Source organism: Pistacia vera, unplaced genomic scaffold (genome assembly GCF_008641045.1).
Source record: "Pistacia vera cultivar Batoury unplaced genomic scaffold, PisVer_v2 Contig208, whole genome shotgun sequence".
NCBI classification, from domain to species: domain Eukaryota; kingdom Viridiplantae; phylum Streptophyta; class Magnoliopsida; order Sapindales; family Anacardiaceae; genus Pistacia; species Pistacia vera.
The window spans coordinates 925,609-942,659 of record NW_022196011.1 but is presented as its reverse complement, the minus strand read 5'-3'; the positions used below and the strand labels follow the sequence as shown (position 1 = coordinate 942,659).

At 35.8% G+C, this 17,051-nt stretch overlaps 1 protein-coding gene, 1 long non-coding RNA gene and 1 pseudogene across 4 annotated transcripts; 1 reads left to right on the top strand and 2 right to left on the bottom strand.

Annotated features, from left to right (window-relative positions):
• Window positions 1-1,994: 1,994 nt before the first annotated feature.
• Window positions 1,995-4,524, top strand: LOC116129159 (cation/H(+) antiporter 4-like). Its single transcript, XM_031414911.1, has 3 exons — window positions 1,995-2,225; window positions 2,335-3,327; window positions 3,424-4,524. Exons 1-3 carry the CDS (start codon window positions 1,995-1,997, stop codon window positions 4,522-4,524), a joined length of 2,325 nt encoding a protein of 774 aa, XP_031270771.1.
• A 4,467-nt stretch (window positions 4,525-8,991) lies between these two features.
• On the bottom strand, window positions 8,992-13,770 carry LOC116129158 (annotated as a pseudogene).
• Window positions 13,771-14,201: 431 nt separating this feature from the next.
• LOC116129112 lies at window positions 14,202-15,387 on the bottom strand. 3 transcript variants are annotated; one of them, XR_004127858.1, is made up of 3 exons: window positions 15,369-15,387; window positions 14,862-15,033; window positions 14,202-14,264 (listed from the first exon to the last, which is right to left on the bottom strand). It is a non-coding gene; the product is annotated as an uncharacterized LOC116129112 (long non-coding RNA). The 3 variants fall into 3 exon arrangements; XR_004127857.1 differs by lacking the exon at window positions 15,369-15,387 and adding an exon at window positions 15,153-15,321; XR_004127856.1 differs by lacking the exon at window positions 15,369-15,387 and having other exon boundaries at window positions 14,862-15,146.
• Between the last annotated feature and the right edge of the window lie 1,664 nt (window positions 15,388-17,051).

Here is a 17,051-nt window from a genome sequence, read left to right as displayed (position 1 = left end):
CGTGTTTGGTTTGGCCCATTAATTCGTCACTTCTTCTGTTCTCTTTTGACTTGTATTATTATTGATTACATCTTCACTAAGAAACAAAGGCAATCGGAAAGTGATTGATATCTTCAAAACTTGTTTCATAAGTTTCTCTCTCTCCTATTACATGCATCCTTTTTCAAAAGTTTCTGTATTTATACAAGGGAAAACTTGTTCGCCTACACATTTCTGGAATACTACTATTAATGATAATTTCTAAACCCAAAGGTTGGCCGGTGGTTGGAGAGGTTTGCTCACTTCTTTGTATTATTGGGTTCAAATCTTGGGGTCATCTATCATAATAATATTATGGTTTACCTAGTTTTTTGAACTTATATGATATTCAATAGACTCATATGATTAATTAAAATATGCGTAAACTGACCCGAACACTCCGATTATCAAAAAATAATAATAATTTTTTTTTTGGATTACTACTTGTGCATTTCAGTCCAGTTCATTCATTGATTAAAAAAATGTAAGAGAAATAGGAAAAGTATATTTAAAAAAAAAAAAAAAAAACCAACTACCTGTGAATGATCAAGTGGTTCGATATAGACTCTTGGGTGTATTACTTAAGAGATCCTGAGTTCGAGTCCCTCCTCGATTGCTAATAAAGATAGCCATTAAAGCTCTTATNATTAATTCGTCACTTCTTCTGTTCTCTTTTGACTTGTATTATTATTGATTACATCTTCACTAAGAAACAAAGGCAATCCGAAAGTGATTGATATCTTCAAAACTTGTTTCATAAGTTTTTCTCTCTCTCCTATTACATACCTCCTTTTTCAAAAGTTTCTGTACTTATTCAAGGAAAAACTTGTTTGCCTACACATTTCTCGAATACTACTATTAATGATCATTTCTAAACCTGAGGTTGTCCTAATAGTTAAAGAGGTTTGCTCACTTTCTTATATTCTTAGGTTCAAACGTTGGAGTTACTTATCATGATAATATTATAATTTACCTAGTTATTTGAACTTGTAGGGTGTTCAATAGACTAAGAAGATTAGTTAAGATATACATAAGCTGGACCAAACACCTCGGTTACCAAAAAATAATGATAATATTTTTTTTTTTTTTTGGATTACTACTTGTGCATTTCAGTCAAGTTTATTCATTGATTAAAAAAATATAAGAGAATTAGGAAAAGTATATTTAAAAAAAATAAAAAACCAACTACCTGTGGATGATCAAGTGGTTTGATATAGACTCTTGGGTGTATTACTTGAGAGGTTATGGGTTCGAGTCCCTCTTCGATTGCTAATAGAGATAGCATTAGAACTCTTATCCAGTTAATAGTTCTAGGTCCTAAATGATTAATTGAAATACACATAAACTAGTCATGACACCCCGATCATAAAATAAAAAAGATATTTAAAAATTAACTTTTAAATAAATTTTATATAATTATGAAGGCTTAAATAACATTACTCAACTTAGAAACGTTATAAATAGGCCTAACCCAGTAAGGAAGGTGTAGGAAAGTCCAGCCCAAAACCTAAGATGCCTCTTACGGTACATATTTTAGGCATCCACGTCACTCCTGTACTATATTTTGAACAACTAGACAAGATTTTTATAATAAGTTTAAAAGATATCATTAAATTAATTTACATTAGAATTAACTGAATAAATTTATTAATATAAACGGTATTATTATTTACTATGAAATATTAATTTTCAGCCCTTCGGTACATGGCCGCTTCAGTTCAAATATGAAGTTAGTATAACAAATTAGCAGTACATCTTGTTTGTGCCGGCACCAACTTCATCCAATACAGTGCACTAGATTATGGCTGTTAACTAAGATAAAACTGAATCTGTTTTGAGCTTTTGAGCTCCTCCTTTTTCATTTAAATCTTTCCATTCACTCAATTCCAACAGAAACAGCTTTTTCATTGTACACATTTTTCTCTTCTCTTCTCTTCTATATTGAGTTCTTTCTTCTTCTGTTTTCATGCTCGAATATGAACAACTTTACAAGCGAACGAAGATACCCAACTGAGAGTTGCCTTGTGCTTCCTCCTCTGATCAGCTCTGCTGGCTTGTTGACAGCATCTGATGATCAAAATTATAGATGGCTTGATTATGCATCTCCTAGACTTCAGTTGATCATAGTTTTGATCTTTGTCCTCACTCAAGGCTTTCATTCTGTGCTCAAACAATTAGGCCTGCCAATCATGACTTCCCAGATCATTGTATGTTAAAATCTCAAGAATTTCATAAAATTATTTATTATTATTCTATATTTGAGGTACTAATTTGCATTTCTTTATTTGTTTTTTTTCTTTTTTTTTTCTAAACTAGGCTGGTGTATTGTTATCTGAAGCAGTGCTTCCAAAACAATGGTTAGATATTCTGATGTCAGAAGATAGTGTTCAATTGATTGGCACCTTAGGGGAGTTTGGCTATTCAGTTTTTGTCTTTCTGAGTGGGGTGAAAATGGACATGAGCATGGTAACCAGAGTGGGAGCAAAGGCTTGTTATCTAGCTTTTATATCCATTCTAGTGCCGATGATATATGTCGTGTCAAGCATAGTAATGTTGACCAACAACCGGAAAGAATTAAACAGCATGATGCATATTGCACCATTGTTTTATATCACATGCTTTCCAGTCATTCATTGCCTTCTCACAGAACTGAAAATCCTCAACTCAGAACTTGGCAGACTAGCACACTCAACAGCGATTATTGCTGACTTTCTTAGTTTTATTTGTGTAATTGGCATCTCCGTTGCTCTAGGAATAATTCAAGGATTTCCTAAATCCTTTCTTCCTCAACTAGGAATTACATTCTTCTTCATTTTTATTGCTATGATTGTGCTCCGACCAATAATGCTTTTGATTGTGAAATTAACCCCTGAAGGACGACAGGTAAACCAAACTTACATATATGCAATAATAGTGGTGTTCCTAATCAGTGTGAGGGTTATTCCTCGAGGGTGTAATAAGTTTTATTTCATAGTAATTTATGTTCTTGGCTTGGCTGTGCCTCATGGACCCCCATTGGGATCTGCTCTGGTGGAGAAATTTGAGTGTATGGCTTCATGTTTGTTTTTGCCAATATTTGTCACAACATGTTCCATGAGATTACAGAAGTTAACTCTTGATTTCAGAAACGAAATGGTAAAAGAGCTTGCAATTATTGCTGCAATGACTTTATTGGTGAAATTTTTGTCATGTTTGGGCCCATTGTTGTATACGAAAATGCATAAACCTGATGCAATTGCTCTTGCTCTCATATTGAGCGCCAAGGGAGTTATTGAGCTAGCTGCTTATACCTTCATGAGCGATGGAAAGGTATTTAATCAACCTTGACACCTAATCTAAAACTTCATTTTTAATTCAATCAAATCATAGTAACAATGATCTGCTTGTTCTTATTTTCAAATACAGGTTCTCTCTCCACAAGTATTCAATGCAGGACTTATTTTTGTCACTTTCAGTGCAAGCATTGTGCCTGTTTTGGTGAGAAAATTGTATGATCCTTCGCGGAAATATGCAGGCTATCAAATAAGGAAGATCATGGATGCCAACCTTGATGAAGAACTGCATATTGTTACTTGCATTCATGTTCCAAACAATGTCACATCAGTCATCAACATGCTGAACATCTCATGTCCAACCAGAGAAACCCCTCTAGCTGTTAGTGTACTTCACCTTATCAAGCTCAGTGGGGTTGCAGCCCCAATTTTCATTTCCCATGAAAAGAGAAGCAAAAGATTCACTCGTTACTGGTACTCCGAAAATGTCATTCTTTCTTTCATGAAATTTGAGGGAAATCATTTTGGAACTGTAAAATTGAATGCCTTCACAGCTATCTCTTCACCAGAGTTCATGCATGATGATATTTGCACTCTTGCTCTTGACAAGCTTGCCTCTCTTATCATCCTACCATTTCACAGAACATGGTACATTGATGGCTCACTCGAATCCGAAGAGCGCACCGTCAGGAATCTAAACCTCAGAGTCTTGGAAAAAGCTCCTTGTTCCGTAGGAATCCTCATCGATCATGGCAACATAAGGCGACCTATCTATTTGGATGCACCAATAGAATCATACTCCGAGGTTGCTATGCTATTCTTCGGTGGCAACGATGACCGCGAAGCGTTGACATTAGCCAAAAGAATGGCTAGGAAGACGACAGTTAGACTTACAGTAGCACAATTCGTTGCCAAGAATGATGATGGTGAAGTAGACTGGGGTACAATTCTTGATTCTGAGGTTATGAGGGATGCTAAGAACAATGAATATATCAACTACGTTAAGCACGTCGTAAATGATGGACGTGAAACAGTGAACATTGTTCATTCCTTGGTGAATGAATTTGATCTCATCATTGTTGGGAGAAGATACAACATAGAAGATCCACAGACTTCGGGACTTAAAGAATGGAGTGAATTTCCAGAGATTGGAATCATGGGAGACTTGCTCGCCTCCAAAGATTTAACTGGGAAATGTTCAGTCTTGGTTGTACAGCAACAACGTACAGTTTAATTAGTATGCTCATATTAATTAATTAAGTCAACCATTATATCATTGTACAAATCCTAGTTATAATTTTGGAGAAAATAGGAGATCAGTGGGTACATATTTGTATAAACAACACATAAATTTGTGTATTTTGTACTTTGATTTGTGTAAATTTCCCTCAGACATATGAACTTGGAAGATTTGATTGATTCCAAATATCAAAATTGGGATGTTGTTTTCTTGTTACTGATTTCAAGGACCCAATTAACCCATAGCTGATCATGGTTATTAACAAATTAATTAACTAATATTCAATGTACCAAACCTCCACTTGCTTCAAATTCATATATGTACTTTCAATTTGAGTAAATCTCATATATGACTTAGAGCTGGCGTACATTTTTTTTTCTTTTTTTGGTAACCGAGGTATTTGAGCCAATTTACGCGTACCTCAATAAATCCTCGAGATTCATTAAACACCTTATAAGTCCAAATGACCAAATAACCTATAGGGGGCGTTTGGTTCAGGAATGTTAGATTACTGGGAATATTGAATTACTGGAAAGATAGATTACCTTGGAAGATTACTGGGAATCTTCAAGAAAATATGTTTGGTTAGTTGGTGGGTATGTTATATTAATATGTTTGGTTATGGGGAATAAATTGGTGGGTATGCTGTTTAAATTACTAAATTGTCCCCCTTTTAAATATTAATATAATATTATTTTTATTATTTATTTTTGAATAATTTCTTTTAACCCTCAATATATCAGATTTAGCTAAAACACTTCTTATATAAAACTTTAATTTATGACGAAATCACCCCCACCTCCTGCCGCCACCGCGAACCACCGTCGGCGATGGTCCGTGGTGGTTGGCCCGCTGTCGGCGGTGGTGGCTGGGTGGCAGTGGTGTTATGTAAATGATTTTAAATATAAGGGCATTATTGTCCAAAATTTTAATTAAACAAGGATAAAATTGAAATAGGATATTAACGTAAATTTGTTTTAAAGTAAGGGTATTATTGTCAAATTTTTTTATTAATAAGGGATAAAATTGTAACAAAAAAAGATAATCCTGGTAATCTCAGAATACCTAAGAAAATGGAGGTAATCAGATTACCTATGATATTACTAATAGTAACCACTACTGGTATTTGAAGATTACCGGTATCTTATATTATTTGACGACTAAACATGGTAATCAAGTAATATAAGATGACATTATCCCAGTAATCTCACTTAACCCCCAACCAAACGCCTCTATAATGTTATTATGATAGATGACTCCAATGTTTGAACCCAAAAATTCAAGGAACTGAGTAAATCTCTTTGACTGTCAGGCTAACCCCTTGGGGTTGTTGGTATACATTGTTGTTAGCAATTGTTTTGGTTTTTGGTTTATTGGAAGCAGCAAGTTAATTTGAATTAGTATAGTTTTGGGTATTACTGTTGTGTGAAGATAAAAGCTAGCAATGGAAGTATTTATAAATATTTAGGAGATAAAGCTCGAAGGAAGAGAAGATCAAATTGGACAAAACAATAGAAAAGCACAAGAATCAAAGATTCTCCACAGGGAACCAAAAAGAAAACTGGCTGTAGCTACGAAAGTCTTACCCAGAATGTCTGTCTTTATTCACCCTTGTTAGGTTCAGTCACGTTGTTTTCTTCGGTTACTGGTCTTAATCAATTAAATTATACATAATTTATTTTACATTTGAATATGCAGTCGCTTGTTCACCTGAATCAAATTGTTTTGTATTGTAACCTATATTTATCGGGCAGTGGAATATTTGAAGTTTGCAAATATTTTGTCAATGCCTTATTCAATTTAATTATATTTTCGTACAAGATATGGATTCTATCTTTTTAAGGTTGTATTTAAAGTTTTGGTAACTGACTGATATTTAAAAATCATTTCCTAGTAGGAGAAGGAGACTCCAGTCAAATTCACAGTAGGAATAAACTCTTATATATTTCTATATAAATGGATGACCCCCAATGCCCATATATGTACCTCCTCTTCCCTCTCTTTATTCCGCTAACAAAGAGTGAAGCAAAAGAAGATGACGAAATCCGGCGTTTGTGGTTGTGGTTCAAGAGTGCGTGCCGATGTGTACGATCCGATTAGAGTGAGAAAACTTAGAGAATGGGCTGAATCAGACGCCTTGTTCCTAAGAAAGTTAAGCATGACAAAGGAAGACGAAGAAGATCATAAGAGTGACAAGTTTTCTCCTCCTCCTCCTTTAGGCTTCGTCTCCCGCTCTGTCTCTGAACCATGTCGTCAAAGTCTTGACGAACGCTTTGCATGCAGGCAGAGATATCTAAGAAGCTACACATTTGGCAAAGATCCGGAAGACAAAGTTACCATTATAGGAAAATCAAAGAAGCACTGGCTCAAGTTGAAGAAACTGAATGACAAGAACACGGGTGATAAAGGTGAAGAGGCTACTTGTATTTCTCTTTTGAAAGGTGGATTGAAGTTCTTGTTCTTGTGTATAGCTCAAGTGGACTTGCATAAATCTTAGCTCAAGATTTTTAAACAATTAACCCCCGAGGGTTTAGTCTGGCTGTCAATAGAGTTTACTCTCTTCTTTGAGTTTTAAGGTTTCAACCTTGAGGTCACGTAATATAATAATATATTATGATTTTTTTGATCTTTTTAATTTATAGGGTGTTTAATAGATCTTGAAAATTAATTGAGGTATGCATAAACGGTCGGAACACCAGATTACCTAAAAAAAAATAAGATTTTTAACGGTCCATAGGTTGTAGTTTGCTTTGCATGCCTAGTATATTTTTATTGATTGTAGCTTTTTATATTAGTAAAATATCTTTTGTGTAAGATTTTGGTTGCCAATTCAATCTATTGAATAAAGTCTATTATTTAGTAATATGCGTATTATTATTTAAATCTTCCTAATCTTTAACACACAATCAAGATAAAACAACCACAATAATACACAGATTTACTGTGGTTCACCTATCCAAGATTGGGTAGACTACGTCCACAGCTCCGGAATCAGAGGAGCTTGCTGCACTAATAAATTAGAATCAAGAGTTTACACCACAGATCAAAGATCAATCACTCAAGAATACAACTCAACCTTTCCCGTAATCTCATCGAGAGAACACAATCAGATTCCCTAAGAACTTGAGAGTAAAACCCCTCTCACTTGAATGAAAACTAAACACTCACTCATCCAAGATTACAAAGATTGAATGTAAAAAGAGTAAAACCCTTCAACAATTGCTCTAAAATTCACAAAGAAAAGAACTTGTAACTATTTCCCAATTTGCTACTTTATATAGTGTTGACCAAGTATTGATTTTCAGCCATTGGATCTGAAGTTGATCAACTGCCAAGATTCACTTCAGCATCTCCCAAAATGATGTCACACCACTTATGGCCAAAACAGCACCGTTTCATGTCTTCAACTCAACGCATATCTTATAATTAAATTAATTATCTTACTTTGCTAAAAACGTGGAAATCCCAATTCTTGAAAACTCGTTTATATAATAGGGTATTCTCAAAATAGTTAATATGACTTGTGACATGAAACTATATTGTAGTCACTAAAGACTAACCTAGACTTGGTCAAGGATCGGTCCCAAATAGGCTCGGGCCTAGGCCCATTTGGGATTGGTCCTTTTGGGACTGGTCCCATTTGGGACCAGTCGCTCATGGGCCTGGAACCCATGAGCAATTTTAGGACTAGGCCCAAAACTAGTCCTAGGACCGATCCTATGGGCCTGCAAAATTTATTTTTCCCCCTTATTATTATTATTTTTTTATATTTTAGGGGCGAAATAGAATTCTATAGAGAGTTTTAGTAATTTTAAGGGGTAGATTAGTAAGTTTCTGAAAGTTTAATTAATTTAAAAAATAATAAATTAATTAATAGTTAATTATAACATAAATGTAATAATCACACATTCACACTAGACAAATAAACAGTTAAATGAATTTTTTTAGTTAAATTATTCATCTTCATCGTCGACAATATTTAAATTATTCAAATCTGTACTCCTAAAGAGTTGGAGTAGTTCGGCTCGAGTATTATTCCTCTTTCACGAGCCGAGTTCGTTAAGCCGAAAACTCGACTCGTTAACACCCCTATATATTACCACATTATCCTTGTTTAATTTTAAAATTCCATAATATACCCTTGTTCCATATAGTACCATTTTTAGTCATTCTATAATAAAATATACTTATAAGCCACATTTCATCAAACACATCAACTACTTACTAGTCACTTATAAGTACTTTATCTAAACACGTAATTACTTAAAATTTCAAATGCTTATAAACTAATTTTCATAAGCTCAGACAAACACCCCTCCACTCATATGACAAAATGAATAATTTGAGAGGTCCTAACTTCAATCCATCTAGGTTATTAATAAAGCCAAAATATTGGCTCTTGATTATTCAGGAATGCTAAGCAGAGCGAGACAGAAATATAAACGATAAAAGAAAACTATATGAACATAATACTATATTTATTTGTATAATGTTCCTTTATAAGGGTTCTGAATACATTCTATGTTGTGTAAATTGTTTAAGAAAAATTATAGCATTTATACATGGAAACTAGCATTTTTTATCACTTATTTAGTTGGGGGGGCGTGATGTATTTGATCCATGTGGTATGGATATGGTTTTGTTCCTAAAAAGCTATGCAATCAACAAGGAAAATTTCCAGTAAGACGGATGTGTTCCAGAGTCCTCCTGAGGCCATACTTGCTCACTGCCTGGTTACCTTCCCTAAATCCATCTCCATAAGCTGATGATGAATCTGACTCGATCTGGTGTTTAAAAAATTCACCAAGCTTCTTCTCAAAGTCAGAACGTTTACCCTTCTTAGTTGACGCAGGCAAGGGTGGTGATTGATGAAGAGGAGGAAGACGATGAAGCAACATTTGAGCCGGAGCCAGAGCTAGAACAAGTTTCAGAATCCAACACATATGAGCCAACACCTGACATATACCTCTCAACTTGGTTTCAAATTGGGATAACCTGTCAATATCCCATTAGGCTTCCTAGTTCAATATAAATAAAAATTGAGTATGATTAACTTGCTGTTCATAAGCAAATAAAACCTTTCAGACGAAGCCAGGCATGCATCATTTCATGAGCCAGGATTGACCCTGCTAAAACCTGTGTTACAATAAACTCAGGTCATATACAATGGAATCATGGAGCAGGTATAAGGACTACGGTGCCAGACGGTATAGAAAGAATACCTCGGGAGACGTACAAAATGAGAATTGCTGTCACTTCACATCGACGAATTTGCCTATAAGGCTCTGTTATCTTGTCTACAAACAAGTAGCCAGCTCCAACCTCGGTCTCCTTAAACCTGGTAGTAATATTAATTAAGTTACCAATCCATAAACTTGTATCCTTAATCAAACTTGAGGACGCAGTTTGAAGGTTAAAAGTATCAAAAAGAAAACTACAGTGGTAACAGTCTGCTTTCTGACAAACAGAGCCCTCTAGTTCAGGTAAATGATGGTTGCCTGACACAATAGAATAGATAATCAACACCACCGAAAAGAAAGAAAAGAAGGTGCATTCGTCATAAGGTATGAAAGCTTAGTGCATTAGCCATACATTTTTTTCCCCCTCCATGGCCTATTTAGTGCTTGTCTCTCCAACAAAATAAAGGAACTTGCTGTTCCACTCATATTTAAGCTTCATAAAATTCTTGTATTTCAAGGTAAAGGGGTTGGCATTCATGAGTATCCATTATTGCAGAGTCTAAACACTCCAAACACAACTTTCGACATCTCAAGTGATATATATCTTGCACCCTTGGCTGCATGGATTCCAAGGGTTAGCATTAGCAACAATTCTATGAAGTGAGAAATAACAAAAAGGTATACTTTAGCACATTACGATAAAATGTGTTCCAGATGAGTGTGTAGTTTCTTTCATGATATCTTTTTATATGTAGTGGATATGTGTAGAGAGGAGGGTACAGGATTTTTGTCCTTGCAATGACCTCCATTCTTCACAACTGCAACAACAAGGAGTCCCATCTCGCTCGTGTGAGGGGCAGTATTTCTGAAACCAGAAAGGAGTGGCACATACTCAATAAGGCCACCTGAATTTGTTGGGATCTGTAAGAAAGAACAGAAATTCAGAAATACTTTCTGGGTTACAATAGAATTAGTCTGATACCGGCAAGAATAAACAGTACTTTTCAGTTCTACTATTAAAAAGAATACTATATAAAATTTGAAGATAACACATAACACAGATAATGAAATCCTACAATTGTACAAATCAGCAAATGTCGGAGGGGGGAAGGGGAACCACACGCACACACACATGTAATATAACTAAGATAGGTTTGCATATGTAAACCAAAATGCAAAGATTTTTAAGCTCCAAAAATGCCGACCAATATCAAAAGGTCAAATCACAAAGTAACAGACAGTACACAGAATGCTGTATATCATTTTAGGATGATGAGGCTTTGTTAGTTTAGGTTATCCAAACATGAGGAAAATTGTTTCGTATCATGACACTGAAAGCACAATTAAATTAGAAGGAATTTAATAACCCAATTTCTTCCAACTTTTCAACATCAGATGTACCATCTTTTATTTCTCTTAGAACAAAGTTGCTATTCTTTGTCAAAAGCAAGGGGTCTGTCAACTTCAAGCAAGTTTACAATGATGATGATGGCAAAGAACTGATTAAAATTTTTGTTTCAGAATTGGTGAAAGTATTAATTGCACCATCTGTAAAATCAGCTTTGTAGTCTGTTAGTCTACTTTCTTGATCATCAGATACACTATTTGACCAAAAAAGGAAAAAGCAACCAGCTTCACCATCCTCTAAAACTGAACATAAAATCAGATAGGACATAATATATTGTATACTAGATATCAGAAACCACATAACAAAAAATAGCCAGCATTAGTAGAGAGATGGAAAAAAAAAAAAAGGGTTATTATAACATGGGAAAAATACTTACAAAGTTATGGCAGACATCAAATTAGGTGACGTTGCTCCTTACGGCAGTGTTGTGATAAGGACGACTCCCCGGACATTGAAAACTATCTAGAAAGGATATATCAAATTAGCCCTACCCTTCATTCACTTGGTTATTGAAAAACCACCCATACTAACAGCAAAATTTGCCAAGAATCAAGCAGTGTGTTAACTGACTCAAAATTAATATTATCATCAAGTTTTATAAATTTAAACCTCGATATCTGTAATTGGTTGATTACAACCATGGCAACGGAAGCATTCAGGATGCCAAAAAGCACCCATGCAACTTAAGTATCTTCCATGACCAATCTCAATATTGCAACCGGGACACGTCCTATGAGAATACATTTTCAACAACCAGGTTAGGATTTGTCTGATATCTAAGTTAAAAAGACTAGAAACATAAGAAGCAGATTATATAAAAGACACAATAATAGATGTATATATATAATTATGCATGCAAATTCATGATGTTACATAACGATGTAATGCACCCCAACTTTATCACATTTAGCCATGCCAATGTCAAATATTTGTCATGCATGTCTACTAACTTGAAAATGATAATTTCAAACTGAGCCACATAATAAAATGCAAAATTCTGATTGTCACATTTATAATTAACCAATGTCAAGTACTTCCACGTCATGTCTCCTTGAAGAACAAAAGTTCAAATTGTACCTAAAATAAAAATTCTTAATCGTCTTGCATAGTTATTTCGAAAAGAAGATATTTAGATTTTAGACCATCAAATATGAGTTCCTCATTCACTGGCATTATTAAGTCAACTAATCAGAAGAATGTAAGCAATTGCTCATGCATTACAATGAAATACAACTAAGTATTGCACAGGGAAAAAAAACGATATAAGTAGACATCGCATCACTTCATTCCAATAAAGTTCAGTCAAGGCAGAGATTACATGGAATGATACAGAATATGGTGCTAAACTTTAAACCAATTAGCTCGAGCAGCAGACGTGGTCATGCTATCTTTTATCTGGTAATGCCTATGCCTTAAGCTGGTTTGTGGCTAAAATTCAATGGGTTTCTGCTTAAGCTAGCCTAGCCCTAAATCTTTATTCTTCAGAGAGAATGCAATATTCAAATACAAAAAAGCATGTCTGCTTGTGCCTTTAATACATTTCAGTAAGAGCTATAATCAAAACAATTGACATATATGACAGTCGTCAGATTACTGAAACAGAGATTGAATTCAATGACGTGTACCTGTAACCAGGAGGATAAAAGAAGGAAAAGGTTGAAATATACTTGGAGTATCATGTTGAGGAGGAGGCTCAATGCTCAAACTTTCCTGAATGGCCTTCGCAAGTTGTTCATCCTCCTCTAGTTGAGCTTTGGTTGACGTTCGTATTCCTGTTGTTGAGATCGTCGTTCATATTCCTCTTGTTGAGCTTTAGCTCGTGCGATCATCTTCCTCTATCATGAGCTTTAGCAAACAGGTCATCTTCGTCTTCATACGATCAGATTTAATACATTGTATATCTTCCTCCAAGTCATATTATTTTCTAATAAATAAATATATTAATGAGACACAAAAGTATGAACTTTAAATTTCATCATTAATTCAACACTTCCGAAAATAACTGGTATTGATTATAGAGTGCACCTCTTTAAGGACCTATGCATGTCAGTTAGCATGTAATATATAAAGGAAGTCCATTCAATCTGATATTTTAAGAAGTCACTTGTACAGTTCTTCCTCCTGCTCACTTCACTATACTAGTTGACTGAAAAACCAAAACAGATTTCACAGAAAAACCACAAGATGCATATGTATCTCTGTAAGCAATTTGCAATCATACCCACTGTTTGGCATGGACACTAGTTTGAAAAGAGAATTATCTTTTTTCAAACCCAATAAAATAAATTATTTTAATTGACTTCTTACTTCATAAAACTCTCTACTTATTATTAGAGTATTCATGAGCATAAGCTCTTAAGTTATTCAATTAAACATAATAGCATAATAATCTAAACAATGACGGATGGATTACTTGCCCATAATTCTGGAGCAAAATTTTGAGCAATGCAAATAAAAATAATCTGATGCGAATAATTTTGTTATTTATTAAAGAAGAAGAAGTAAAAGCAATCAAGCAAGTATACACATACAAAGCGGTACTATTGGCAATCAGTTACCTTCACTCTGTGTTTCTTTTGATATGTCATTGCAGAGTACTTCACGCACTGAGCCATAAGTAATGTCTAGTAATTGATCACAGAAAATTCCCATATCACAATTACAAAAAATTTCATGATCAGTGCTTACAGGTTTGTGGGCTTACCAATCACTTTTTTCCTTTTGATCCACTCTGAAAGAGACATTGCAATAGCACGGTCAATTTCTTCTTGTCAAAATCGGATGAATCATCCTATATCCAGGTTTTTCCACTATAGTCAGCAACATCACAAGTTGAAAAAAAGAAAGCTGCATAAAATGTATGCATGAATATTCAACTTGGCAGCATGTATCCATTCTAAATTAATAAAATGTAAGAATTGATGTAATAATCTATGGAAGAAAACAGCAGTATGGGTAAAAACTATGACTGAAGGGGAAAAAAAGAAAAGTGATTACCAATGAATCTCTAGGCTCATTCCATATTCTATCATCTCCATATTGTCATGATATTGACCTTATGATTGGGACCTTCACAATTTGGGTCAGCCATTCCATGATGAGATATTATCTGCCAGCAGGATAGCAAACTTTTGCCGGCAACCAAGCTGCTCATTTGTATAAGAATGCAAATTTAGCAGCAAAAGGAAATGCCAATATACACTGGGACATTACTAACAAATGCAAGAAAATTATCTATAGCATTAGAATTCGACCATTATTTGGCAAATAACTTCCAGGTTCATGATACTATTACAATTAAACACACCAGGCAATTGAAAATTAGAAACCAAAAATATGGTGCAGATCAAATCATTTGCCTGCATCAGCAGCTTAGAAGGAATACCATACATAAGCTTTCTTCTCCCAAAGGCATCAATAAACTTGTTGCCTGCATGTCTACTTAATTGCAAAAATATGGTGCAAAATCAAATCATTGCCTACATCAATGAAAGATTTCAAGCAAGCGAAACACAAGGCAATGTAAATCACCCGGACATATCCAATTTTCATGAAATGCCAATTCCCAGAAATTTCAGTACCACGTATTTGTTGGCGGCCTAAAATGAACTATAAGTCAATCACACCCCATGTTCATTTAAAACACCCTTGATCACCTCTACCAATACTGTAATAACAAAAACTAATACATAACAGGAATCATATAAGAAGAACAAGAGGGAAATTCAGTGTTACAGACTCACCTGTAACAAGTAAATAATCCGCAGAAACAATAGAATCTGGTGAATCTCCTATCAGATACAGCACCCAAATCCAAATGCGTACTCATCAAAGAAGAATCAGTGGAAGCAAAAAGATATTATTCTTTTCTTTATTAGCTTCCATGAATCCAGCAAAACCACTCCGCCTTTTTTTCTGACCAGAGAAAAAAGTCGGATAAATATTCTTAGTGAATTAAAGAATGAAGATAATATTCTTTAAAAGACATATTAGGAAAGCTATAAAGATGGAGCTAAAGACGACTTGAATCTTACGCAAAACCCAGATTAAAAAAAAAAAAAAAAAAGGCAAGGAAAGCTGAAATGTTCTTGAGGTGTGCAAAGTTGAGAAGTCTTTAATTCGTGTATAAATTATTAACAGGATCAAAATGAAAGGTTTTAAAAGATAAAAGAGAGAATCAAAGTCGGAGTTGGTGTGTTTGTAATCGGAATTGATATGGAATAATAGAATAGAGTAACATATAGTTATACTTTTTATTGCAAGTGGGTCCTTTCCCCATTTTCCACCACACTCCACTAAATGTCAAAACCGCCATCAATCTTTCTGGTTGTAAAAGTGACCTTAGAAGAGAAGTTGATTCTTTGATTTTCTTCTGTCTTCCACTTGACCCTACCAACTCTTACCCCACCTTATAAACCCTCACCGCCTTTTTTTCACCTTTAATCCTTATGTTATGAAACTTTAAAATTAATTCATAATATTAGTTACTTCGTTCACAACTCATGTAAGTGAAGTGGTTGTTCAAATTAGAAGAAAATTGTTATACCCGGAAAAGTAGGGCTGATGTAGAGCCCTGTCAGCGCAAGTAGTCAGAGCTTAGGTAAGTCCAGGCGTCATTCAGGTATAGCCACATTGCGTGCTAACGCAAGAGGCATGCTCCTGCCAGTGCAGTAGGTGTGCGTCAGACTGGTGAAAGGCTAAAGGTGATCCACGTGTCCAACCCCTAGAAGAATCGAGTAAATCACTCAGGCAGGTGAATAACAGGGCACAAGGAAGGATTTGGACAGAAATCTGACTCACTTCCTGATTTAGTAATCATTACCTTAATCTATCCTACTATAAATAGAGGACTCCTCTCCCGTTTGTGGGATTAGCTAATTTGTCTCTGCAATAGCACACTTATTTTCTCTTTGTAATCACTTGTTAGTCAGCTTGCTGAACGCGACCTAATATCAATATATTAATACAATACCAGTGGACATAGGAGTTGCTTGTTTAAGCATTTGAACCACTTTAAACATCGTTCTCCATCTTTTATCCATTCTCATACCCCCATTCGCGTGTGTTCTCTAGGTCAGCTCAGCATTTCACACATGCGTTTAGTTGGTGTCAAAATCACGCATCAACAATTTTGACACTAGAAGGAGGGTCTGATTTAATATTTGTCCTTCATCAGGAGAATCTCTAACTAGTCGGTCCTACAACAGCAAATGACTCGCGGATTTGAATCTGAGCAAACCAACCGTGGTGAGGAAGAAATCCCCTAGGCGCAAGAGGACACTTCTTCCGAAGTGCCCCCAGTCTCGCAAGATCTCGTAGGGGATATTCCTTCAAGCTCACGGCTTGACCCAGCCATCATGAGCTACCTGGAGAGGTTCAACCATACTCTTCAAACGGTTAACCAAAGGTTAGATCGTTTGGATCGGGTTGCACCACCCGAATCAAATAAGGCGGTACCACCGCCTAAAACGCCTGCAGGTTGCATGAATGCGCAGAAAATGGCGATAGCCCGTGCCGCGCGCACTGTAGCACATTAAAGGAAGGGAAAGCAGGTGGCGAACAGTGGGCCTAAAGGACCCGAGGGACCAGCGAACACCGACCGCACCCTGGGTAGAATACCCGTGGCGCAAAGACTCGGTGACAGGTCACATCCCGAGCTGTCCTATGCCACATCGCGCGAGCACTCCCATAAAAGTGCGAGATGGGGCGATTCCCATTACCGCCAGAATGACGACCCTAATTGTCATCGCGCGGGAAGTTCCTACCATCCGCGGGTTGGTTCGTACCATCGCAGAGGTCGGAAAGGTTCTTCGGACCATTCATTGCCATCACACGGCTCTACCCAGCGTGTGTCGAGAGCGACCGAAACTGCCGGCCAAGGCGAGGAAGAATCTAACATTCGGACTTTCCTCAATCGCAATCGCGAGGGTCGA

Bases quoted from the DNA above. Each gene is read 5' to 3' on its own strand.
- LOC116129159 (XM_031414911.1), top strand. From the start codon at position 1,995: ATGAACAACTTTACAAGCGAACGAAGATACCCAACTGAGAGTTGCCTT. The intron at 2,226-2,334 runs GTATGTTAAAAT...TTTCTAAACTAG, and splicing joins TCATGACTTCCCAGATCATT to GCTGGTGTATTGTTATCTGA. The intron at 3,328-3,423 runs GTATTTAATCAA...TTTCAAATACAG, and splicing joins CCTTCATGAGCGATGGAAAG to GTTCTCTCTCCACAAGTATT.